Consider the following 27986-nt stretch of genomic DNA (forward strand, 5'->3'; position numbering starts at 1 on the left):
TGCGCCGGGTGCACCGCAGACAGCGCCGCGCGCCAGCCGCCCAGACGGCGCGCGGGGCCAGGAGCGCCGAGCGCGCGCCTGGGGGGAGGGGCGCGCGCGCCAGACGACGGGCTGGGGGAGCCCTAGGGAGCCACTATAGGGCAGACGGCGCGCGCGTCCCCGAGGGCCTAGGAGCCGCGAGGCGGCGGCGGCGGGCTCGCGCGCGCGGTGCCGCCGCTGGCTCAGTTCTCCTCTCCTCCCCTCCCCCCGCGCCGCCCTCGCTCTCCCCCGGGCGGCCGGAGACGGCGGCGGCGTCTGCGGGAAGCCGTGTGTCTCCGCAGTGACGTGGGCGGGCCGAGGGCTCGGTGACGTCAGAGGGCTGTGTGTAGCGATGTGTGTGGGGTTCGGAGCGGCGCCGGCACAGCCAAGGGGAGCGGGCGAGCGGCGGCGGCGGCGGCGGGCACAGGTGCGGCCTCGGCTCGCGGGGGGCGGACGCGGCGGTAGGCTAGGGGCGCGCGGCTCCCGGGGCGCCCGACGGCGGCGCCGGGCGTCACGGGGAGTTAACAAAGATCGTCGGGCTTCCTCGGGTGCGGAGGCCGTAGTCGGGGGTCCGGATGCTCGGGTCCCGGGTGGGGTCGGGGCCACTGGGGGGCGCGGGCCGGGTGTCCCACGGCGGGTCATGCCTCGCTGATCCCGGGTGATGGCCGCGGGCCGGGGCCAGGTGCTGCACTTGACTGGACCCGTCGGGACCCCGGACCCTGGACGCCCGTCACTGTCCCTTCCCGCCCCCCGCCGCCCGTCTGCGCTCCGCGGGGATGCCCCGGGCTCGACCCGGTAGGTCGGCGCTCAGCGACTGGGAGGTCCCGGCTCGGCGCCCCTCCCGCCCGCTGACCCCTCTCTCCTCTGCCCTGGGCAGGCGAGGGGAGGTGCAGCCTTACGGGTGCTGGGGTAACACCCGAGAACTTCCCGGGGAGAGGGTGCGCGGGGGATTTCCACAGTCCTGCCTGCGGCCCCCTTAGCGGGGCGGTGTTGGGAGGGCACCGGGGTGTTCCGAGACTGCGGGGGGGGGGCGGGGTTGGGGGGACTCCTTTTCTTCCACTTCCCACTACCCGCTTGCAAGCCCGAGGCGTCCCGGGTCCCTTGCCCTCCTCTCCCCGCCTCCGCCTCGGGGTTTTAAGGTGGGTGAGTGGCTTTGCGTGGGCCGAGGATTTCAGGGTTTGAGGGCTCCCCATTCTGTCATGCCTCCTGCCCTCTTGCTTGGCCTGCGTAGGCTGAGGTGTTCCTGTGGTGGGCGAAAGTCAGTACGTTGGCTAGTGGCCTTGGTACTTAACCCTTTGGGTCTGTTTTAAGGTAAATTGCTGGGAGTTTGGCTGGCAAAAATTTCTGTTCACTGGATTTCTTTTGGATTTTCTCTCCAGAAGGAAGTGGAAGAAGAAGCTTTGCTTTTTCCCTCTTCCTCCATTTGCATTCTTTGTGAGGTCTGTCTGCCTTGTGCTTTTTGTCCCGGATTAGTCTTATTCAAGGATGGAGATTCCCAGGAGTGGAGTCTATAGCTTTTGGCTTCCGTTAAGCAAATTCGCTAACCTTTTAAAGGGAAAGTTAATTTTCGCCTACAGCTATTCCAGAAAAATAACGTACACTGACTAGATGAATTATGCACTTAAGATTGTGACTTGCGTGTAGTAGATGTGTTATAACTGATATTTGATTTTTAGATGAAACTGGTGGGTTTTTTGTTTTTGTTTTTTAATTAAGAGATGAAGTAATAGGTTATTTTAGTTAAAATAGGTTATTTTAATTAAAATCTCATAACTGAGGAAAAAACCTCTAGTATTGAGTTTTGGGTGAGATGATCTGTTTAAGGTTTTTCCTTTTCTGGGTTGGAGTAACCCTCTCCCTTTTGAGGGATATTACTGCTCCCTTTACTCATTCGCCAGTTGCTTTCCTATTTAAATGAAGGTACTTCTAATTAACTGGTGTTAGATTTAAAGAAATCACTCAAGTGTCACCTTTGGTAAAGTGAACTCAGTTTAAGATTAAGAAACTAGTTTCAAACTGACCCTTTGGCCTCTGGAACAAATTCAAATGTAACTCTTCCCCAACCCCCTTCTCTTCCAGATTAATTAAAAGAAGAATGAACAGTAATCCTTGAAGATAAATGGGCAGATTTTTCTTTAGGTTTCATTTTTAATCACAGAAATTCAAGTGGAGTCAGAGTCTCTTGTTACTGGTGTGAGGGTTTATTCAAGCCTTCATTTTGTCCACACAGACCAACAGATCATCATTTTTAGAGAAGATATCCCCCCCCCCCCCCTTTTTTGGTGTCCTTGGTGCCAAATACTAAATTTGGGTGTATAATTTGACACAAGTGATTTTTGACACAAGCATAAACTTTTTGGGTTTTGTGCCTAAAACCAAACCAAACTGTTGCATTGAACATGGACATCTTGAATTGAGAGAAGTGGTAACTTTATTTTAGTACATATACCTGGAGATTAAAAAAAACAAAACCAAAAGGTTTCCTTGGAGGTGTGCCTCTTAAAATTATTTTCTTTGCTATTAGACATAATTTTTTTATAGCACTGGTAGTGCTTATACTGAAGTATTAGCAGAACCAAACAAAGTTGCAAAATCTATTGAGTAGTGTAGGGATCTCTTTGGAAATTTAAATTTTCTTTGAGAATAAGTTACCATAAGTATTGGTATACATCAATTCTCTCTCAAAATAAGCAACTAAATAATAATGCAAATTTCAGACTTACTTGTTTAACACAATAGTTTTTAGCAATGGAAAACCTACAGACGAATTTTTCTTTGGTTCAGAGCACAAATAAAAAATTGAATGGGATGGAAGATGATGGCAGCCCTCCAGTGAAAAAGATGATGACAGACATTCATGCAAATGGAAAAATGATGATAAACAAGTTGCCAACAGTAAAGAAGGAACACTTGGATGACTATGAAGCACCAATGGAAACCGATGAAGAGCATGTCAAGAGGACCTGCCCCTCTGTGCCTGAACCTTTACATTTAAATCCTAGTTTGAAACATACTTTGGCCCAATTCCATTTAAGTAGTCAGAGCTCTTTGGGTGGACCAGCAGCCTTTTCTGCTCGGTATTCCCAAGAAAGCATGTCACCTACGGTATTTCTGCCTCTTCCATCTCCTCAGGTTCTTCCTGGTCCACTGCTCATCCCTTCTGATAGCTCCACAGAACTCACCCAGACTATGTTGGAAGGGGAGTCTATTTCTTGTTTTCAGGTTGGAGGAGAAAAGAGACTCTGTTTGCCCCAAGTCCTAAATTCTGTTCTCCGAGAATTTTCACTCCAACAGATAAATACAGTGTGTGACGAATTGTACATCTATTGCTCAAGATGTACATCAGACCAGCTTCATATCTTAAAGGTCCTGGGAATACTTCCATTCAATGCCCCCTCCTGTGGGCTGATCACATTAACTGATGCACAAAGACTATGTAATGCTTTATTGCGGCCACGCACCTTTCCTCAAAATGGTAGTATACTACCTGCAAAAAACTCATTGGCCCAGTTGAAGGAAACTGGCAGTGCCTTTGAAGTGGAACATGAATGCTTGGGCAAATGTCAGGGTTTATTTGCACCCCAGTTTTATGTTCAGCCAGATGCTCCATGTATTCAGTGTCTGGAGTGCTGTGGAATGTTTGCGCCCCAGACATTTGTGATGCATTCTCACAGATCGCCGGACAAAAGGACTTGCCACTGGGGCTTTGAATCAGCCAAATGGCATTGCTATCTTCATGTGAACCAAAAATACTTGGGGACACCTGAAGAAAAGAAACTGAAGATAATTTTAGAAGAAATGAAGGAGAAATTTAGCATGAGAAACGGGAAGAGGACTCAATCCAAGGCAAGTTTTTTTTTTTTCTTTTAAATAGCAATTTTGTACACTGGTAATGTTGTACTTTGACATTGTCTATTTAGAATATAACTTAAACTATTACTGCTCATTCAACAACAGCAAAAAATATTGATCTGTATAATATGTTTGTATTACACATTTTAGGCTGTGAAGTGCTGTCCTGTGTGTGTGCTCATTTGATGTTCCAAACAACCTGCTGAGAGAAATGGGATTATTCCCATTTTACAGATAAAGAGAATGAGGCTCAGAGAGATCAAGTGACTTTCCCAAGGTTATATAATCAGGGAGTGGAGGATTTGGGGCTTTTTTCTCGAGTCTGCTTTCTTTTTCACACATTTTGCCTTTTGATGACTGAATCAGTTGTTTTCTTAGGACTCTTAGTTTACACTTTGGTCTTATCTCCATTTGCAAATGGTGTATAGCTAGCCAAAACAATTCTGGTGATGGGCTCCGAACAGTATTTTTCAAAGGTATATTTAGGATCTCTGACATTGTTTCTGTAATTGAATATTCAGACTTCATCAATATTGGAAACAAATGCAAAAGACAGATTGATCTGAAGACTTTGTGATTCTAGTCGCCAAGATTTTTTTAAAGAGAGGAATAATTTAGAAAGTTGTGACAGCTAGAGTAAAGATTATTCTAGATTAAATAAATATGAATATAAAAACTTACCAGCAAAGAGATTTTAAAGTTATTATTTTCTCACTGCATTATTTGGTAGGCTAAATGAGTGTCTTTATTCCAAGAGTTTGAATACCTGGCTAATAAGATTTAGGCTATTAAATATTCAGTGTGTGGATCTGGTTTTAAAATATTTTCCTACTTGAATAAAATCAGTATAATAGCTAACACTGTTAAAATGTACTAAGCATTGTTCTTGAACAGTTTTACACACATAATTTTATTTTATTGGTACCACAAAAAAGTTGGCTGTATTTCATCTTAAAAATCTAATCTTTCCACTGTTAATTAGCTTTTATTCCTTGAAAGAGTATCTTTTCTCCTCACAGAAGAAATAAATGAAGTGTACTAAATGACTGAAGGTTATTTATAGCAAGACTAGAGCTTAGACAAGAACCTAAGGTTTGGTGTCCTGTCCTTCAATAGGGTATCTTTCCCTATTGGGGGAAATTTAGTTACAATGTAGGTCTAATACAGTGATTTGCTTCTGAAGCCCAGTGAAGATACTTTCAGACTTGAATTCAGGGTAGTTTGCTCCTTGCTGAATCCAAAGCATCAATACTTTGAAATTCCTTGCCTGTGGCTACTAGATAAGTTTATGTTGTTCTGGTGCCATTATTAACTGATTTTAAAGCATAGTTGACCTCAAGCCAGTTCTCATGTTGTTGGACTTGCTTACAACTGGCCTGGTCACAAGCTGAAGATTGTGCTTATTATTAGAATTGTTTATATTCTCAAAATGTGGAATGCCCCCCCTTAATATTTATGGTATTTTGCCCTAACCTAACTAGAACTCTTACATGTCTGTAGGTGGCCACACTATTTGCTAGATGTTCTTGGTCTGATCTTGATTGCTCTGACTTAAGCATTTTGGGGATAAACTGCTTTGCCTAATGTTCCTGCTCTGTGTTTATGAGAAAAAAATACCTGAGAACCATGATAAAGGTTAAAAAAAAAGGTGATGAATTTACTTAACTGAAACTGAATGTGCTAGGGTTTGGTTAAAATTGAAACCGTTCTTCATCTGGATGTAGTCCTTTTATTGTATCAGAATTTATTAATTTGAATTCAGTTTTTATTTGGGGAAGATGTGAGATTTTTTTCACCATCTTTTTACTATGTTATTTTTTGCAGTATTTGCTACAGTGTTTTTGGCATATTTTGGTACTTTTTCTAATTTAATGTGAATTTTAAGCAATTTAAGAGAATTTAAGAAAATTTCCAATAATCAAGCTTTTCAGAAAGAAGTTTGGGGGCAGTTCATGTATAATAATGTGTGCTTGCCAATTCACATTTTGGAAATATGTTCCTCAAAACATGTTAAAGTATTTCTTTTTTGAAGTTCAGATGAGAGACCAGTCCCAGATGGGTTGCATGCTCCTGGCTGTGTAACTGATAAGACAGTAGAATCAGGAATTGAATGCAGGTCTTCTGACTTGACGTCTAGAAATTTTCACTACTTTTCCCTAAAGCACACTCCATAGCAGAATCTGAATTTTGAGAAACATTAACTTTTCTTGTCAACTTACCTTCGTATAATGGTTCTTAAGCTCTCTATTAACTTTTATATAGTCTAAGACCAAGGTATTTTACTGGGAAGGAAGTAAGGAGAAGGTCTTTTGACTGGGGAACATTTTTCATTATCTTCTGTGAGTCATTGAATTAGTTGCCCAACAAACCAAGTAGATCCAGAGGAAGATCATTTTAAAAGTCAAAACAGACTTTAAAAAAAAATTAAAGAATAACCTACCATATAGCTCAAGGAACTCTGCTCAATGTTATGTAGCAGCCCGGGTGGGAGGAGAATTTGGGGGAGAAAGGATACATGTGTATGTATGGCTGAGTCCCTTTGCCACCCAACTTGAAACTATCAAAACATTGTTAATTAGTTATGCTCCAATACAAAACAAAAAGTTTAAAATGCTTAAAAAATTAAAGGATATACTAAATATATTAAGTTTTTATCTAAAGGGCTTTAGGTTTAATCTGAACACTAATGTAATTGGGTATGTTTAGTTAAAGAGTAGATTTTTGCTTTTAAAAAACCCCCTCAAATTCAGTAGGCAATTGTTTGAAATGTAGCAACTGTTAAATTATTTCTAAGGATGAAAGTTATATTGGTCATGGTCACCAAACTATTTGCATAACTATATTGACTGCATAGTTAGGACTTAGATGAGAGAAATAAGTGGGATATGGTCAGTGTTCTAAGTGGAGAACTGACTATTCTTTGCAGACACCAGAGATAACAGTATTTTGAACTCTTTCTTAGGTCACCACAAGAAATAATACTTGATATTAGATCTGTCTAGCTTGCTTCGCAAAATGGTGTTATAAAAACTAAACTATCTCTTCATATCATTTGAGTTTTTTATGTTTTTATTAGAAAAATGATTATAGCATTTTACAGTGTGCAAATATATGCAAGAATATAATTTTTGATTCTTTTCCAAGCTTCCAGTGTTATTTGATCTAATTCTGATTTTGTTGAATGTTTCTATCTGGAAAAAGGTTTGCCAAGCAAACTGATCATTTGTAAATAAAATTTGAAGGGTAATGTTTACTTTAGATTATTTTCAAGCACATTAGAGTAACCTATTTGTAGTCAATTGATAAGATCTTTATAGGTGATTCTTTCCTGTTACAGCATGTGGCCAACAATCTCCAGTTCACTAAGTAAAGATGATTTATGCCCTTATTTATTTTTAGGAGTTAAAATTTGGATTTCTAGCATTTCGACTTGACTGTAAAATAGTATGGGGTTTACTCTACTTAGGGAAAAGGCCCTATGGATTATCTGTGACGCGAATAGATTACCTAAAGATATCAACTTAGAAGTTTTCCTCTTAAAGTCTATTCAACATTTCACTTTTTTTTTTAGTTTTGCATTTTTCTTCCAGTTCATTTTTGTAGAGGTCATTTGAAATAATACTACGAAAACTTTCTCCCCTCTTGTAAGCTATTTTTGAGAGCTACTTTTGTTTAGAAGTTGTGTTTCTTTGTACAGACCTAAATGAGGGAAGGAAATAAACTAGAGAGGATGGGTAACTAGAAGAGTTGTGTTGGGACAAAATATGTAACAGTAATTAATAATTGTGATAGATGTGATGGTACTTTGTTACATCAGAGGCATAGTTTGCATTTTATGATTAGCATAAACTTTTATCGAGTGGTGGTAAGGTCAGAATCAAATGAAGTGTTTGTGCTCATAGAAAGGACCAGTATGAATATTTTTGTCTGACTTTCTAAAATTAACAACTATCTTATTGAGTTTAGAGACTCCTGTTTTCCCAGAATTTAGTCTGGTGTTTGTCATGTCAGTTACTCAGGGAAAAGGAAACTTTTAAACTGAACAAATTTTTAAGAGAGAACGCTGTATTTTAGAATAATTGGGTTTTTTTTTTTTTTTTAAATGATAGTTTAACCCTTAATAAACATATAATTTGCAAGTAAACTATTGAATAAGACAACTGATCAAATGAGGGAATGGATGTAAAAGTATTTTAAAAGTTGAGTCTAGAAACATACCATGATACTTCAAACTATTATTGAAATATTTACTAATATGTAGTTTTAGATTTTTCCTTTCCCCACTTTTTTGATTTATCTAGAATTATCTGAAGATATTTCTAAGTAAGATAACTGAGTATTGGGCTCAAATGTATCTCACATTAATGGTTTGTATACAGTAATTATACTAGTTGGATATTTGTTTCCTTACCAGAATGAAGTTTGCAAGAACAAAGTACAAAACACATTTGTTATAAAATATGTTATAGGGACATTTCAAGTGAAATCATTAGAATGGCTTTGGGAATAGTGCCCCCTTATGGTTTAGAAATACAGTCTATTCATTTTTATCATTAAAAAATGGTAGAACATTTGAAAATGTTAACATTTTAAAAAAGGCTTCTGATAAAAAACTTTATCCTTTGGTCTGAGAAATGGGGAAAAACTTCAAGGAAATCAAGTCTCCTTAAGAAACTTTAAGGAAGAAAAGGGATAGGCCTGAATCAGTGCATAGTCAGCTAAATAGTGTTCTCGTAGCTATGCATATGTTATAATTTATGTCAGTTGAGAATAAGGAGGAAAGCAAGAATTGGATAATTTTATTGCCTTTAGAATTCTGAAAGCAGAACATATGGAGCCAGAACTCAATTTGATCAAGTAAAGAGGTAAAACTAGTTTGGGAATATGTATTTTGTTCCATGTGTAAAATTTTGCTCTTTTGAGGTTTTATGTATGCTACATATACATTAAGGTAATGTAAGGATTTTATTTGACTGCAAAAAAACTTAAAGAATATATAATTAAACCTTAACCATTTTTAAGGGTGTGGCTTAGTTCCATCACTAAATAAAGTACCATAGCCCCATGTTAGGCAAAAGAGGAATGAATAGGACAGATGTAAAGTTAGTTTCCCTGGAGGGGGCCATGGTGGCCCATTCCAGCATTCTTGCCTGGAGACTCCTGTGGATGGAGGAGCCTGGTGTGCTGTAGTCCATGGGGTTGTGAAGAGTCAGCCATGACTGAAGTGAATGAGCGCGCACACACACACAGTTAGTTTAAAACTCATTTTGATTCCGAAACAGAAATGGATCACAGAAGAGTGTGTGTAAAGACTAGCTGGAGGAGGCTCCCTAGGGCAGGAATTCATCTTGTAGTTTCTAAATGTAGAAGGTGGTAGATGCTTAACAAAGGTTTGGATAAAACTGAATGAAAAGTCCTAGCAGCCGTAGAAAGCTACTAGTGATTTTCAAGGAGGAAAACAGTTTAGTTTTAAAGCAGTACAGCATTTTGTTTTTATTTGTGGTATTGAATTTATCTTACGATTTCAAATAGCCCTAAAAGTATGTATTTTGATTATCTTACGGGGACAAAGAATACAAAAATTAAAGAAACTTAACTAAAAATCACTTTCGTACATAAAAATAGGGCTTTTACTTTTTTTTGAAAAGGTATGTGATTATGGAAGCACTATAGGCCCATTATAAAAGTGCAAAGAAGAAAATAGTTTTCTCATCATTTCACCATGGAGTGATAACCTCCATTGGAATTTATTCCTTTATACCTGTAATGGTTTGTATTACAGATCTGCGCAAAATCATCTGTAGAGTGCACTTGTTAATTTAGGACTAATTGTTGAAATAATACATTTGGACCAACTGTAGAACTTGCAGTTAGAGCAGTAGTCATCAAATTGCAGTTTTTCATCTGTATACCCTTTCCCATCCGGGGTTCTCTGAGGAGAATTAAGCCCTTTAGAAAGATTGTATATAGTGCTGTTCTAAGTACTTTGGAGCGAAGTTAATTTAATGCATACAATGGAAACTTTGCAGAATTTAGGCTTAGTTCTCTTGAGAACCTCAGTTGAGAAGGATGGGAGGATGTAAAGGAAGTCAATTTAGTGGGTCATCAGCACTTTAAAAATACATGAAATAGAGTAAGATTTTAAAAGTGCAATCTGTAGCACATAGTAAAATAATTCACATTCTGATGTTAATTTACATTATTTGAAGGTCAAAATAATCTTAGTTTTTTAAAAGCGTATATGCTGAAATGGAATAGAAAAGCAACAATCTATCTACATTTACATAGATTAACTTTTGACAGAGAGTTTAGTGAAAGGATGTATATGACATGTACATTTTCAAATAATTTGCAATATTAAGTGAACTAGACACCATAGAATTCCACTGTAAAGAAGTTAATTTTTTTTAAGTCCCAGAAATTAACAGGATTTTTATTAGTTTGTTCTGATGGAAAAGGGAGTGATGTCGTACTACTGATTTTTACATGTCCTTTGTTTCCATGAAGGATTTAAATGATAATTGCACATAAGAATGTGAGCCTTTGCTTTTCCTGTGAGAGTTTTTAAGCACTTTAAACCTAAAATTGGCTTTGTGAGGTAGATGATACCATTTTGTAGGGTTGAGTAGCAGGAGACATTGCTGATTGCTGCTTGTTATGGTTGTTGCTTAGTTGTTACGTTGTGTCTGATTCTTTGGGATTCTGTGGACTTGCCAGGCTCCTCTGTTCATGGGATTTCCCAGGTGTGGGTTGGAATTTCCTTCTTCTGGGGATCTTCCCCATCCAGGGATCAAACCCGTGTCTCCTGCATTGGCAGGTGAATTCTTTACTGCTGAGCCACTGGGGAAGCCCATGATTTCCTGCAGATCATCTTTGATAAGTTAGTGGAAGTTGTTAGATCGTATTGTTACAGGTTTGTATCAGCTTGATTAATAATTACAATTAATCATTACAGTGATTATTTTTACAGTGAAATGAGGCACAAAACTAAGTCTTAAAATCTCTTAAGCACCTATTGCTACCTTGTAACACTATTCCTATTTCAGTTGTTGAAACACTCATTCACAACATGTTGAAAGTATTCAGGAAACCGGATCCTATTCTGAGAGATTCAGTTTCTTTCAGTAAGAGTATGTTGGCAGCTGTCTGATAGAGTGGTAGGGTGTCTTGTGTCCTGAAATCATTTATGGACCACTTGAATGTCTTAGTATTATATATAATAAAAGGAACTTGGCAGGGATATTTGCTTTATACTTAAGGAGTTATTGCTTGTGAGTTCAGTCGTGTATTTACTAAGGTTGCTAACAATTTATGTTTGACTTGTACAAAATAATGTGTATTTAATATGCATTATATTTTACTTAATGTAAGCACACCATTATAGGAGGATAGACTATGAAATTTACCAATCTACCAGTCCTTCATACATGTACTGGCTTATAAATACCAAAATGTACAAATTAATCTTTGTCTTTCTAAATTCTATTTAAAAAAATTCTTTTCCCACAGATTAAAAAAAATCTAATCCTGATTTTTTGAGGGGAACTTTTAAAATCCCATCAATACTTGGAGATACTGTCTTGATCACTTTAGTTCAGCAGTGTTTGTCACTCAGTTCAGTCGCGTCTGACTGTTTGCGACCCCATGGATTGCAGCACGCCAGGCCTCCCTGTCCATCTCCAACTCCCGGAGTCCACCCAAACCCATGTCCATTGTGTTGGTGATGCCATCTGACCATCTCATCCTCTGTCATCCCCTTCTCCTCCTGCCTTCAGTCTTTACCAGCATCAGGGTCTTTTCCAATGAGTCAGCTCTCCACATCAGGTGGCCAAAGTATTGGAGTTTCAGCTTCAACATCAGTCCCTCCAATGAACACCCAGGTCTGGTCTTTAGGATGAACTGGTTGGATCTCCTTGCAGTCCAAGGGACTCTCAAGAGTCTTCTCCAACACCACAGTTCAAAAGAATCAATTCTTCGGCACTCAGCTTTCTTTATAGTCCAACTCTCACATCCATACATGACTACTGGAAAAACCATAGCCTTGACTAGACGGACCTTTGTTGGCAAAGTAATGTCTCTGCTTTTTAATATGCTGTCTAGGTTGTTCATAACTTTCCTTCTACGGAGTAAGCGTCTTTTAATTTCATGGCTGCAATCACCATCTGCAGTGATTTTGGATCCCAGAAAAATAAAGTCAGCCACTGTTTCTACTGTTTCCCCATCTATTTGACATGAAGTGATGGGACTGGATGCCATGATCTTTTGTCATGTTTGTCATTAGGGTTTAATTAAAGATCACAATATTAATCTGCCACTATAATTAGAAACTAAGAGTGCCACCTAAATTCAAAGTTTACTATTGAAGATAAGTCTGGGAGTTTTAAAGAGTTTTTGTCTTATTGGTCTATATTTTTTTTAGTGCAAATTGGAATATATAGGTACTAATGGTGCTGAGTGGATGAAATTGCTTTTGTTACTAAAAGGTGATGACAGAAATTCTTATTGGTCTTTTTGTAAATGAAACCAAGTTCTCTATATTATTTGTCATTGTGAGACTAATAAGCATTGTACCGAAATACAGTAGTTCTTTTATCAGGACGCCTGATTATTAAAAGGTCATGTATATATAACACAGTAAGTTGAAATTTAGAGAAATTTTGTGTAAAACATTTTCTAATATTTACTTATTTAAAATTCTTCTACTGTACATTTTGGACTTGTTTAAATTTTGCTTTCTTAGACGTATTTGTTGTTTTATGACTTAGAGAAAGAACTTTAGGAATGAAATCATATGTCTGAAATTTTACTTATGTGTTTCCGATGAGGATGCCATCTGTTCATTTTGTGGTAGATAATGATGGGAAAGTTGAATGATAAAAGTATTTTAAAATGTTAAGGCTCTGACTCGAGCTACTAAGGGATATATTTCTTTTCTTTGCTAAATAATGTAGTCTGTTTTAGTGTTTAATTACTTGAAGGGAATAAATTATCCTCATATTGAAAGGTAAAAGAAAAGGCAATAGCTGTGTGTATCCTGGTATCTCATTTTTAATTCCTGATCAGTAGTAAGTAGCATTACTGCTCTGCCATTTAATTACACTATTATTTTTTTGAAGACCTAATTTGTATGTTGCCACAAATGCAGAATAGATGAGAAGATCTGGCATGACTGTGAATGTTCTGTTGTGTACTATGTGCTTTTCTTAATTGTTTTTAACATGCAGTTAGGATAATTTGCTGTAAATGTGTTTATCGCTTACCACAGAATATTAGGTAAAATTAACTCCCAGCATTTTATCATGGTTAGTGTTGTGCAGTTCCCCATCATTTATATTATTTAATTTGTAAGTCTGATCTCTAAAAATGCACCCAGAGACAGTTGAGATTCTTCGGCACTTCATGGAATAAAGGGGTATTAGTAGATGTGAAAGAGACTAGTAGCAGAGTAGCCTTAAAGGGGGCCACCCTGGGAGTTTAATGAGCTACGCTGTCATTCAGAATTCATTCAGCGAATATTTATTGAGTCCCTACTGCGTTGCCAGGCGTGGTGCTAGGTACTAAAAATACTAAAGTAATTAAGACAGTCCTTGACCTCAAGCTGCTACTTAAGCAGAGGCCGGATAACCACTCCTCAGGAGTTTTGTCTAGGAAATTCAGACATTTGCGAGAGGACTGCACTAGGTGATCTTTAATTTTTTAAGAACCCCCTCCTCTGGGTCTCTCTTCCTGTGTAGGTGCAAGAATAGGAGGCAAAGTAAAGGTCAGAAACGAGAGGGATGGGTGTTGGAAAAGAAACAAATGTGCTAACAGCTACTCAGGGTGGCATTTGAAGTTAGAGATGTTATCAAAACAAAACTAGACTGAGTTTGGATCATGAATAAAAAAGTAAAACTCACACAAACTTATCAAGCTATAGAATTTTGAAATGAACGTGATCAAAATTGAGTCAGATCTGAAGTCAAGATCTTTGGCTGAAGAAGTTTAGAATTTGTTATTCTGAAGACTTAAAATTCCAGCTATCCATAATAGGAAAAACTTTTAAATATAAATATCAATTTTAATAGTTTTAATTTAAAAAATCTGGAAACAGTTGATTTCTTGGGCAGTAGTACATCCAGGATGTCTCAGATATAAAACTGATGTAAAGTGGAGCTTTCTTTATTTTCTAAATAATAGAATTTAACAAATGACCTCTAAAAAGGAATTTCTCATTTAATTTGAGCTGATCTTATATTTCATTGATTTGTTAGAATGAGCTTTTTGTTCATTAACACCTCTTTTATTACAGTGTTGGGGTGAAAAATGTTCTGCCTAAATGAGTTTTCTAGATAATGAAACTGTTCTCAGCACTGTGTCTTTTTTTAAAACTTTAACCTTTTTTAAAATCTAAAATGTCAAATACTGTTCAGTCTAAGTGTATGTATGAGTGCGTATGTATATGGTATGCTACTTATAAGTATAAATATTGACTATAATTATGTCATATTGACTCAAGACGTCTTAAACGTCAGATACTCTGTTGGAATAAGGATAGGGAACAGTTGAGATGTGTTATTTTTCCTAGCCTATGTATGATAAAGCTCTCAGATTGTCTTGTTTTTGAATCAGTTTTTGTGTTTCTGTCTTGTAATTCTTCTCTCTCTGTAGGCTGTCAGCTGGCACCTGGCATCTATCATTTAGTATTTCTGTTGCCAGCAGTCAGTTCCCCTTCTAATTTATGGTAGAACTAAGCTATAGGCTGAGAAACTATGTAAACAAATGATTGTTGTGTTTTTTAAATAAGCAGTTGATGTTTGCCCCAGATCCTGAACTTCTTTAGAACACTTGACCAGGATTGTGAAGTTTTAAAACAAATTCTACTCTGTATATAGAGTCTAGAGGCCCTCACTGAATACTCACCTGTTAAATCCTTTCAAAATATTATTCTTTTCCCTATAATCTTATGGCCTTGTTAGTCTTTTAAATTCCTTGCCCAATAATTCTTAACAACATGTTGATTTCCCAGTATGTGTGTGTAGGGGGAGGGGAGACATGTAAAACAAACCAAATGAGGAAGTTAGTAACCACAGGTTATTTATTCTTTCTCAGTTTCTGAGCCTCAGTTTTCTGATCTGTAAAGTGGAGATAATTGTACCTACTTAATAAGCTATTTGTTAGAATTAAGCAGGATATAAAGTTCTTATCATGAACTTTGAGGTAGCCAGTTACCCTCTCCTTTTCCTTTACTTACAAGTGCAAGGCTAAAAAGAGCTTTTCATATATGATAAAATGTGGTTTACTGATAAGTGTTAGCAGACAAAGTGGTTTCAAAATTTGGCAAAGTATTGTTGTAGGATGTTGTCTAATATAGTATGCGAAGAAATACTATAGGGATGGAGCGGGTAGGTTATAGTTGATTGTAGTAGCAAGAAGAAGAGTCAAACTTATCAATGCTTTACATTTGCAGAGTACTATTATTTAAAATGGATTTTTAACACAGATTCCATAAGTATGATATTTGATGAAATCATTTCTGGTAATCCATGTTAATATACATGCTGAAGCTGTTCTTGTGATGGGGTAGTTAATGTCTCTTTGAGTTTTAAGTGACTAGACATGGTATTTTAAAGAAAAACTGCCCTATTTGAAGATGATTCTTGAATTACATAATTCTTTACTAGTCAGTGTTCTCCAGAGGCAGCCTACGGCTCTGTTGAATAAACACGTAAGATTTACCATCACATCTTCCTTCAATAAACTTTTCCACTTCTACATTTTTCTACAGATAGATACACCGCCAGGAATGGAATTGCAGTCATGGTATCCAGTTATAAAACAGGAAGGTGACCATGTCTCTCAGACACATTCATTTTTACATCCCAGGTGAGTGGGTATTAGCTCGTTCATTCCTTCATTCAACATCTATACAGCAGCTGCTTTTCTAGGCTCTGGGAATTCATTATATCATTTTAGGGTTTTTTTTTTTTTTTTTTTGCTAATTCAGGGAATGAATTCTAAATGCGTTGAATATTTGAATTAACTTCTTTTGTGTGTTTCCATGTTTTTTCCTGGAAATACGTTATTTCCTTTTTGCCCTAAAGTGGAAAAAATGAAAGTTTTTAAAAATTTTCCTTATTTCCCTTCGAGAGGTAAACCAACTCTACCAAGAGTGTGGTGTGCAACTTTGATATTTTAAAATGAACCTTTTTTGGAACTTAGAGGTTTTCATAGTAGCTGCACCCCTCAAAATCAATGTTCATATTTTCAATAAAGATGCACCTTAGATTATAAACTTTTTATTTAAAAAACCTAGACTTTCATCTGTTGCTGTACACATTTATCTCCCCAAGTACAGTGATGAAGAATCTCAGTCTTACTTACATTTGTATAGTTCCTTCTATTCCTTTTACATTTGAAATAAACTTTGGAGCAGTATTAAACCTGTCAGTTTTCTTAGCAGGATACTGAGTTTTCACCCTCAGAATTCATGTAATTGGTCAAGAGGGACAATATAGATGTCCTGTACAAAGAAAATGTAATGTAAGAGGAGATTATTTAGAACTTAGAGGATGAAGTGTTAGGTCACTTAAATGGTTGCATCTTTTGGCCAAAGGTTAAGCAGATTATAGTTAATCATATGGTACTTAAATATCTAGCTCAAATTTGTTCCATTAGTCTCTCAGATAATCTCTTGCACACTTTTATGTGAACTTTGAGCAAAATTGGTATTGGTGGTTATCCCTTTGATCCTAGCTTTGCTTGATTTTATTATTGCTGTTTTATCAAATTAGGTAGGAAATATCGAGTATTTTCAGAAGATTGCTTTGTGGAGTTTGATCCAAGGAGGATAGCCCAGTATATGGGCAGTGTTCAGAACGCGGATTATCTTCTTGAAAAGGGAGAAGGGCCCTGGGAGCTCTTCGTTGGGGCTGCGGTGAATCAGGCCATAGCCATGCAGTGTGGCCTGAATCGTCCTCGCTATAGCAAAGAGCGTGGACTCCTTGCTTTGGAGGGGTGGCACACAGGGAAACGGTCCTCCGAAGTGTCACGTAGTCTGTTTTCTCTCGGCATGAACATGACCGACTCAGGGTTGTTGAACTGCTCTGTAAAGTACTTCTTGGTTTTAGTTCTCATGAGGTTTTGAGGGAAGGAAAACTGGTTTTCTTTTCAGTGAGTATCTTTGTACTGTTTAGAAACTACTTTTTGCAAAATAACAAATATCCTCATAATTTTGCTCTTTGTGCCTCAACTACTTAATGACATTTTCAAGAATTCTTTTCTAAGACCCTTATTTTCTGAATTGTTGCGTTATATTTTTTAGTTAAAAAAATTGTTTAACTATAGAAATTGATGTTAATATATTTTTACCTAAATGTAATATGTATCTTATTTTGCCATTCTTTGTTTTCAGCTACTACTTATACATGTGTGATAAAGTGGTTGCCCCAAATGTGTCACTTACTTCAGCTGTACCCCAGGCTAAAGAGATCACAAAAACAGAGGCAAGCAAATCTATACCAAGACAGTCAGAGAAGCCTCACAGTAGTGGGAAACATCAAAAAATAGTGTCTTATCCAGATGTCTCTCTGGAGGAACAGGAGAAAATGGATCTAAAAACAAGTAAAGAATTATATAGCTGCCTAGGTAAGTATTCAGAAATTACCTTTTAAAAATCATGTACCTAATCAACATATTTATCCAGCATTTTCAAAAAGAGGGTTTCTTTTAATAAGAGACTTTTCCTGATAATTGAAGCTTATATCTTAAAAAAAAAAAAAAACCACCTTTCAAAACTCTGAAGTCTGGGAAGAGCCCACGTGCCAGGGAGTAACTGAGCCCATGCACCACAGCTGCTGAGCCTCTGCTCTAGATCCCAGGATCGGCAGCTGTTGAAGCCTGCACTCCGTATAGCCTGTGCTCTGCAAGAAGGGAAGCTACAGCAATGAGAAGCCTGCACACTGCAATGAAGAGTAGCCCCCACTTGCTTCAACTAGAGAAAAACCCGTCTAGCAACGAAGAGCCAGCACAATAGATAGCCAAAAATAGATTAATAAAATTATCTTTAAAAAATACACGATAATCTGTAAAAGTATTGAATCAATTATGTTGTGCACCTGGAACTAACATGATACTGTTAATCAACTATGCTTCAATTAAAAAGAGAAAGTGTACTAAGTGTAGTTAGGCATAGGACTCAGAGACATTAAGTTGTGGAATAAGCAAGGATTGAAAATGAATAGCCGTGGGAGCCATGCAGATGGCATAAATGCAGAATGCTGGCTGGACATTAAAAAGAAAAAAGCTGCATAGCTCCAGTGCCTTTTAAAATATGGTCTACCGAAAAAGATGTGTCTGCTCACATGTTGCCTATGTTACCCTCTCTGTAGCTGCAGAGTTTTGCCTACAGCTTAGGCAAATGTAACAGTTCTTTCAGCTTTCTCAGAGCAATGGGAGAGTCCTTTGGTTATGTAATTGTTTTCATAGATAGTTGCAATTCTTTGGGGGGAGTTTGTACGTTAATTTTGAGATCTTCCTTGGATTTAAGTATAGCAAACAATAATTAGTAACATACCTTTATACCATGTTTGTATTATATTTCCTAAAGTATTGTAGAGGCTTTAAAAAAATTGAGGTGTAATTCATATACCATAAAATTTATCCTGTACAATTGAGTGGTTTTTAGTAAATTCACAAAGTTGTGTAATGATCACAATTAATTTCAGAACATTTCATCAACCTTAAAAGAAATCCTGTAATCCAGAAGTTACTCTTCATTCTTCCCTTTTACCAGCCTCTCATCTGTTTTCTGTTTTTATGGATTTGCCTGTTCTGGACATTTCATATAAAATGATTGTATAGCATGTGGCCTTCTGTTGCCTGGCTTCTTCCACTAAGGGTGTTTTCTCAGTAGATGTTATAGCATGTATTAGCACTTCTTCCCTGTTTATGGCTTAGTAACTTCCTGTTGTGTGGATGGATAAGACCCTGTTTTGTTTATCCATTCATCAGCTGATGGACATTTGGATGTGTCCACATTTGGCTGTTATGACTAATGCTGTTATGAACACTTAAGCACAAGTTTTAATGTGAACATATGTTTTTATTTCTCTTGGCTATATATTTAGGAGTGGAATTGCTGGGTCATATGGTAACTCTATGTTTAATATCTTGAGGGACTGCCAAACTGTTTTTCAAAGCAACCATACCATTTTCATTTCTAGCAAAGGTCTCTGAGGTTTCCAGTTTCTGCACATCTTTGCCAACAGTTGTCATTGTTTGTCTTTTGATGAGAGCCATCCTAAGTGGTTGTGAAGTGGTATCTCATAGTTTCGATTTGCATTTCCCCAAGTTGACTAATGATACTGAATATCTTTTCATGTTTTTATTGGACATTGCAAATTTCTCTTTTTTTTTTTAGTGTTTATTTTACTTATCTGGCTGCGCCAGGTCTTCCTTGCGGCACATAGGTAGGATCTTTAGTTGCATGTGAGCTCTCAGTTGCAGCGTGTGGACTCTAGTCCTCTGACCAGTGATTGAATCCAGGTCCCCTGCATTAGGACTGCAGAGTCTTAGCCATTGGACCACCAGGGAAGTCTACATTGCAGATCTTTGGAGAAGTACCTGTTGAGCTCCTTTGCCTGTTTTTAAATTGGGTTGTCTCTTTATTATTGAGTTGTAAGAGTTACTTGTACATTTTGGGTGCTAGAGCCTTACCAGATAGAGGATTTGCCATTGTGTCAGTTGTCTTTTCATTTTCTTGGTAGTGTTCTCTGAAACACAGAAGTTTTAAATTCAGATGAAGTCCAATTTGTTGTTTCTTTGGTTGCTTACTTTAGGTGTCATGTCTAAGAAACCATTGCCTAATCCAGTTAAGAATTTTAGCTCTTAAATTTAAGTCTGTGATCCATTTTTAATTAATTTTTATATAAATGTGAAGTTCAACCTCAATCGTATATAGACACAAGTTGTCCCAACACGGTTGAAAAAGCTACTGTTACTCATTGAATTGTTTTGGCACCCTGTTAAAAACCAGTTGCCTGTAAAAGTATACATTTATTTCTGGACTCAATCTTTATGTCAGTACTACACACGGTTTTGATTTCTGTAGCTTCTTAACAAGCTTTGAAATTGGAGATTGTGAGTCCTCCAGCTTTGTTTTTCTTTTTCAAGATTACTTTGGCTATTTTGGTTTCCTTTTATTTCCATATGAGTTTAGAATCAGTTTGCCAAATTCTGCCACACAGCCAGGTGAGATTTTGATAGGGTCTGCATTGAAAAAGTAGGTCAGTTTGGGACTACCATTTACTGTAGTCTGTTTGGGCTGCTGTAACAAAAATAACATGACTGTGTGACTTATCCTGTAGGCACTTACCCTTTCACTGCTCTAGAGGCTGGGAAGTCTAAGATCAAGGCACTAGTGGATTTGGTCGCAAGGGTTTGCCTCCTGGTTCATAGATGGCCGTCTTCTCATTGTGTACTCTTAATTGTGGGAGAGTTCTCTGGAGTCTCTTTTATAAGGGCATAAATCCCATCATGGGGTCTCTACCCTTATGAACTAATTATCTCCTAAAGGTTTCATTTCCTAATACCATCACACTGGGGGTTAGGATTTCAGCATAGGAATTTTGGAGATCACTGACTTCCAGATCATGGTATCATCTTAATGATACTAAGTCTTCCAATCTGTGAACATAGGATTCCTTTCCATTTATTTAGGTCTTTTATTTCTTTCAATAATATTTTATAGTTCTGTTGTATAAGTTTTATACTGCTTTTGTTAAATTTATTCCTGAGTATCTTTATTATTTTTTTTATTTCATTTATAAATGAAGTTATTTTCTTAATTTCATTTATGAATCATTCTAGTGACTTTTGACAGAGTGGTATTTATATTTTGTTACTTCTTTTTTTGCCTTTGAAGATCCATCAGTCTCAAATAATTCTACCAGCAAAAAGAAACCTGAGTCTACCACTTGCAGCTTAGCCAGAGACACAAGCAAGTCAGGAACTGACTGTGATGTTGCAGCTTCATCTCCACTTCTTGTCAAAGATGTCGTTTGTGAGGATGATAAGGGAAAAATCATGGAAGAAGTAGTGAGAACTTACGTAAAACAACAGGAAAAACTGAACTCAATTTTACAGAAGAAGCAACAACTTCAGATGGTAAAATTGTTATTTAAATGATAGTCCATTGTGAAAAAATAGTTTTTTGCATATTCTTCAAGATGAGATGCTGTAAATGCATTTAACGTTCAGTTTTATACTTACAAGAAATATTAATATACTTTTAAATTTTTAGAGAAAATAGTTTTCAAGATAACTACTTATGTATAGAATTGATATGACACCTCAATTTTATAATAGATATTTTCTGTCCTGTTTTTTTCTGAATTGAAAGGTTTGATGTGACAGAAATAAAGTAAAAATTATATTGTGACTCTTTAAATTACAGGAAGTTGAAATGTTGAGTAGTTCAAAAGCTATGAAGGAACTTACTGAAGAACAGCAGAATTTACAGAAAGAGCTTGAATCTCTGCAGAATGAACATGCTCAAAGAATGGAAGAATTTTATGTTGAACAGAAAGACTTAGAGAAAAAACTAGAGCAGGTAATGAAGCAAAAATGTACCTGTGACTCAAATTTAGAAAAAGATAAAGAGGCTGAATATGCAGCACAGGTAAGAATTACACAGTTTGTATAGTGTTGCCTTTTCAATGTGGAAATTGAAGCTATTACTTTAATTTCATTAAAGAAATTACTTTTTGTTAAAACTCATTTCATTTAGGCTAGACTTCAAAAAAGATAATTCTGAAAAAAAACAAAAACAGATAATTCTGTTAAACAATTTTATGCTGTATCATTCAAGATGATTGTTTTGATCTTGGTTGTTGCATTACTTTAAATTTTTATTGGATTTCTGTAGTTTAGTTGTCCTAATTGCTAATCTCTAGCTATCTGACTATCAGTGTTATTTTAATGTAATATATGGGCTTTCAAATCAATGGCTTAACAAACATAAACTGTTGCCTACTATGTTCACAAGCCCTGGGGCAAAAGTGGATAGTAGCTCACAACTTGGGAAAGATGAACAAATAACTCCTAATCTGAGCATGCTGTGGTAAAAGGTATACTGAGGTGTAAGGCATAATGAAAGTGTTCCAAGTGTTCAGTTCCCTTGACCCTTTGTTTTGCCCTCATTTTAAGGTCATTTCAAAGTCAGGTTAATAGTATTGGATACTCAAGAGATTATAATATGCATGAATAGTTCATTTTTGCAAAAAGTGGTTTGAAAGTAGGTCTTTGCCATGATGTGAGAAGTAATGGAAAACCAAAACTGAATGAAAAACTGACAGAGTCTTCTAAATCACACAGCTGGCAGAGCTGAGACGGAGATTGGACCATGCTGAGGCTGATAGGCAGGAACTCCAAGATGAACTCAGACTGGAACGGGAGGCAAGACAGAAGTTAGAGATGATGATAAAAGAGCTAAAGCTGCAAATTTTGAAATCATCAAAGACTGCTAAAGAATAGAAACCTTCAAAGAAATCCATCTGTGTGTTCCCAACAGGGTTTATTTTTATTTGTTTGTTTACTTTGGTAAATGGATTCTGAACAATTTATCTGCATGAAATAACTAGGCATTCTATCCATTTGTAGATCAGAGAAAGTGAAGAGATTATATATTAGTATATAAATTTTTACATTTTCCAAATGAATGAAAATGTATGTTTCTTTGTACTTTTCTTTTCAACCAGCTTCAAATCAGTACTTTGCAGTTTCAACTATTAGATATGATGCCTATATTTCTAATGCAGTTTAACAGTTGCATACTTTTTTTAAAAGCTGCATTGTGTGATGGAAACTAGTTTTGATCAATTTTGTTATCCATATTTTAGACTCAATTTTAGATACAATGGTGGCTTCATATTTCATATATAGAGCTACTCAAGGAGTTTTCCATTTTTTTCATTAACACAATCTCCTTTCTAAGTTGAAAGTATACTCATTATTATAATCAAAATTTTTTATTTTGTTTTGTCTTGTGGCATGAATTTCCACCAGTTCCTTTCTATTTAATGTCTCTTAAGAGACATTTTGTCAGTAGAGGAATTTCATTGATGAGGTTATAGCACACCCCAAGGGGAAAGATAATATGCTTTCTTATACACTGCTGCTAAACTCAAGAAGCAGTTATAATTAGATTTTCTGTTTAAATGTGGTTATATTTAGAGAAAATTTTTTATGCAGCAACTTTCGAAGAGGGAATAAAATGTCATAATTTTTGAACTTTTGTTTATGTTAATAGTGAAATTGTGAAAATATTAATGTACTTGAGAAAAACTGATACCATTGATGTACATCGGTTTCTATACAATCCATAATCCTGTACAGTTTTTATATGTAGTTGTGAGTCTTACTGAAATTTATATAATGGATTTGTTTTCCTTTAAATTGTAAGATATTAAACACTTTGAAGGTTATTTTGGACTTTTGTATGTTTAAATGTTAAGTCTTACCAAATGTGCACGAATGGACCATTTTCAGTTATTATTTAATATCAAAATCATGAATTTACAGTCAACTAGTAGTGTATGATAGGTTAATATAGGGAAGTTTACTTATCTGCTACTAAGAGGTTTTTAGATAGTTTTTAGAAGACAGGAATTCCGTAGTTTGGGGAGGGACAACTTCTTCTGCACTTTTTTTTTTTTTTGCACAGAAAAGTCTGTCATTCTTTAATGGCAAATTTCATGTTAGTTAATTCTTGGCTTAAAAGATACTAGGTAAAATTCTTAGTATGCATTTTTAAAAAGAAAGTTTCCTGAAGCTACCATTAATTGACATTATTATCCCATGAATTTAATTTTTATATTCTTGTTTATGGTACTATATGAAATTACTTGAGAGCTAAATTTATTTTTTAAATAAATCAGCTAAAGTTAAGGTTTACTCTTCCCATCATAGACAATAGATGCTTGGTATAGAACTTCAAAAGTAAGTAGGTTATCATTTAACCAGTTATTTTCATATTTTGCTTAATGGTACTTACATAGCCTAAAAGAATTTTTGTACTTCCCAAAGTATAGTTTCTTTACTAGCGTATCATCTAAATGTGTGTTTTCTATTTTCCATTTAAGTTTTACTGTGCTAACCCTGGAATTTAATTGGTTGATCCTTGGAATCTCCTTAAGGAAGAACACATGTTAAAATGACATACAGGAATAAATATTAAAAATGACATATGCTTCTAATACTTTTTATTTGCCTTTATCTGGAGAAAGAAAAACAGAAAGATATTTTATGACACAGTTTAGTTTTAGTTTGTGGATTAGTTGCGTCACAGCTAAGCTTTTTGGGAGGTAAAACTCAAGCCTATATAATTTATTTTTCTATTTCACTCAAAATCTACTTATGTTACTTAGTTTAAATGATAAGCTATTGAAGTTTCAACTCAGAACATCTAAAATAATTTGTTTAATTGTTAAAATAAGTTTTTAAAAATTCTAAGCAATGCTTAATCACTTTTAAATTATCATAAGCTCTTAATTTATTAGCTTTGAATAAAGAACTATTTTTTCTAGTCCTTCACATAAGGGAAACTTGCCACATGAAATTGTATAGTCTTCATTTTTCAGAAGATACATTGATGTGCCATCAGTTTCTAACTTCTTTGAAAATAGTGATTTTTTTTTAAGTCAACTGTAAATAGTATGCCTATTCTAGATAAAAGTAATTTTAAGTTAAACTGTACAACATAGCTTGAAAGTATAGAGATTTTGTAATACTTTACAAGTGGCCTCTGCTAAAAATATCTTATTCATATAATTATTCTATTCTTTGCATGCTCATTTTGTGTGTTGGTTGTTAGCTTAAAGTTTGTTTTAATGTTAACTTTTGTGTGCCAACTCATCAGGCAAGCAGATTTTCCCTCAGACTTCATGATATTTTTCTTTTTAGGAAAAATATAAAAGTATTTACTTTCAAAAGCTGCGTTAAAAGAACGACATATCAGAAGTGCTAGAACATCTTTGAAAGGAAGAAAAGATAGAATATTAGTTGACTGGGTGATAAGTGATGTTAAATTTGAATGATGATAGTTTCTGTATTCTAAACTTGATGAGAAAAAGGTACCAAATCTATTGTAAATGTAAAACCTGCTATCATTGAGAAAGCTCTGAACAACCCTGGTTTTGCAAATAACACTTTGAAAGAATTTGACCAATAATGTAAGTTTGGCTTGTGCTTTAGTTTTGTAAGGCATACTCTTTTGCTTGAATTTCTGTGTCCAGGAGAGTTTGGATGTTTTTTGGTTCTTGAACTAATTTTATAATATATTTAATATTACCAATTTTAATATTACCAATAATTTAATATTACCAGTTGAGATATAAAATCATTTGTACATATTGAATTAAAAACCAGTTGCTAAAATAGGTGTAATAGACTGAGTACAATGATACTTGCAGGTTACCCATATGTTCTAGAAGTCATGACAGAACAACCAGTTTATTTACACGTCTTTGGTTTCTGTTTGAAGAAAAGTGAAGTGATAAAGAAACTTGAGCAGTATAATACATGCTCAGAGTTATTTCCCTATAAGTAGTAGTAAAGCTGGTGCTGAAGATTTTTGATCAGTTTCTAAAATTTTCTTCTCAATGATTTATGTTTTGATTGCTTAGGGAAGAATCCTTACTTTTATTTGCTCTTATGCATTTAATCTGCACGACAGCATATTACAGATTAATAGAATGAAAAGTTGTGCTCATACTGTACATTTATTTCTGTGCTTAAAACTACTTGTTAGTTTTTATTGAAGCTGCCAGCAATAAGGGACACGTTACTGCTGTATTATACATTGTGAGATTGAATAAACAGCTTAAATTTTTTTCCTGGCATAAGACACTTAAGCATTTCCATTATTGGAAGGAATTTGTATGGGTATTCTATATTGCATCTTGTTTAAAAGGACAGTCTTTTTTTTTTTTTGTAAAATCCATTTTAAATGGCTTCTAAACTACATAATGCAATTTGGAGCCTTTTTTTTTTAGTGATAGTAGTAAATGTTTTATATAGTGCTACTGTGTTTGAATTAAAGAGAACAAATGTAAAAACTGAAATTAAAAAATTAGGCCCAGAAAACAAAATAGTGTATTTAGTTGAATGTAAAAGAAATTTATAAGATTTTTTTCCTTTAATATAGATACCTCACTTGAAAATAAAGCACAGCATACTTAAAGTAGTTATAGTTAAAAAAAAAAATCCTACTAAAAGAATTGCTAAATCTTGAACAACTCTTGGGGAATTGTAGTTTGGGAGAAATAGAATATACTTGCTTTTAACCATCCTGTTAGAAGTATTTATTTATCCTGATAATTTTAAGCCAACACAGTAGTCTTAAGTTATTTCTGAATTTCTAATCTGTGAAAGCAGTAAATGAAAGATCTGTTGTGCAACTGTTGAAACAAATTGTTGACTACATTGACCATAATTCAATTTAAAATCTTGCCAATGATGTACAGTTTTATGGTTAAAATTGCTGTGGTTGGTTGCATTACATGACACACAGAACTGTCCTCTACCTCACGTGAAATAAGTATTTTATATGGTTTTACTATAAAACAAGACTCATCTATCTGGTCACTTAGTTTACAAATTTTGAATTATATTTATTGAAACATGACATACTGTGCTCTTAGCTTATACCTCAATTGTATTTTGTGCTGTTTTCCATTTTCATGCCTTGTAAATAACTTGTATAGATTGTGGATCAAATTCCAAATAAAAACTTTTAATGCCAGTGAAATTGATTTAAGCCTTCTTGGTATCCTGTGTGAACTCGACTTTCTTATTTCTTAAGATTGACATTTTCTCCTTTGGTTCCTTTAAAGTCTATTCATTACACAGCAAGTGACTAGAAACTTTTTAAAAATAGTAAAATGTGAAATTCTGTGTGATTTTGTTTTATTCTGTTAGCCATACTGCACGACATCTGGGACTCTAGTTCCCTGACCAGGGATCTAACTCTTGGACCCTGCGTTGGAAGCACGGAGTCTTAACTAGTAGACTGCCAGGGAAGTCCCCTATGTGATGTTTTATGTGATGAACATCTTAGCATTTTGTGTTTATTCTTGCTTTAACATCCTTTCCTCCCTCCACCTCAGGTATTAGTTATCAATTGCTATATAACACATTATTTTAAAAGCTAGAAGCTTAAAGTATCACATGCAGTGTCTGAGGGTCTGAAGTCCAGGAGCAGGTTGGTTGAACGTGATGGCTCTTAGAAGGGTACTTCTATGGTGTTACCTGGGGCCGAAGTCGAATGAGAGCTTGACGGCTGTGATCTGCTTCCCAGCTCACTCACAGGGCCGTTGATTGACAGGAGCTCAGTTCCCACTGTATGAACCTGTCCATGAAGCTCTTTCAGTCTGGTGAATGACATCCCTCAACTGAGTGATCCAAAGGAGGGAAAGAGTGATGCCACAATTTCTTTTATGATCTAGACTCTTAAGTCATATGCTGTTAGTTTTGCCTTATGCAATTTGTTAGAAGTCAGTCACAAAGTACAGCCTGCACTCAGTTGGAGGAGATTATACAAGGGTATGGACCCCAGGAGGCAGGGATCACTGGGGACTTAAGAGTCTGGTTACCATATCCTCCAAATATTTTTGTGTGTGGCAAAATGTACATATCATTAATTTTACTATTTAACCATTTTAAAGTAATTCAGTGGCATTAAGTATATTCACAGTGTTGTGAAATTATCATCCCATATCCAGAACTTCTTAACTATCCCAAACAGAATCTCTGTACCTATTAAACAGTAACCCCCTATTCCCCCTCCCTCCAGCCCTTGATATCCTCTCCTATTTCCTATCTCTATGAATTTGCCTATTATAGGCAATCCACATCTACAAGTGGAATCAAAATATCCTTTTTCTCATTCTGCGTTGTGTTTCACTTAGGATAATGTTTTCAAGGTATATCATGTAGCATGTATCAATTTCATTCCTTTTTATGGCTTTATAACATATCATTGTATCTGTATACAACTGGAGAATGTCTATCCAGCTGCTTTGCCCATTTTTAAACTGGGTTTTTGTTGTTGTTGTTGAGTTGTAAGGCTTTATAAAATGTTA

General features: G+C 36.1%; 1 protein-coding gene across 1 annotated transcript; it reads left to right on the forward strand.

Annotated features, from left to right (window-relative positions):
* Positions 1-310: 310 nt before the first annotated feature.
* SKIL (SKI like proto-oncogene) lies at positions 311-26657 on the forward strand. Its single transcript, XM_061168311.1, has 7 exons — positions 311-445; positions 2098-3868; positions 15639-15732; positions 17261-17493; positions 20771-21012; positions 21302-21526; positions 22222-26657. The coding sequence occupies exons 2-7, from the start codon at positions 2767-2769 to the stop codon at positions 22378-22380; spliced, it is 2055 nt and encodes a 684-aa protein (XP_061024294.1). The 5' UTR covers positions 311-445; positions 2098-2766; the 3' UTR covers positions 22381-26657.
* Positions 26658-27986: the final 1329 nt, after the last annotated feature.

The sequence above is a fragment of the Dama dama genome, chromosome 19 (assembly GCF_033118175.1).
Source record: "Dama dama isolate Ldn47 chromosome 19, ASM3311817v1, whole genome shotgun sequence".
Classification (NCBI taxonomy): Eukaryota; Metazoa; Chordata; class Mammalia; order Artiodactyla; family Cervidae; genus Dama; species Dama dama.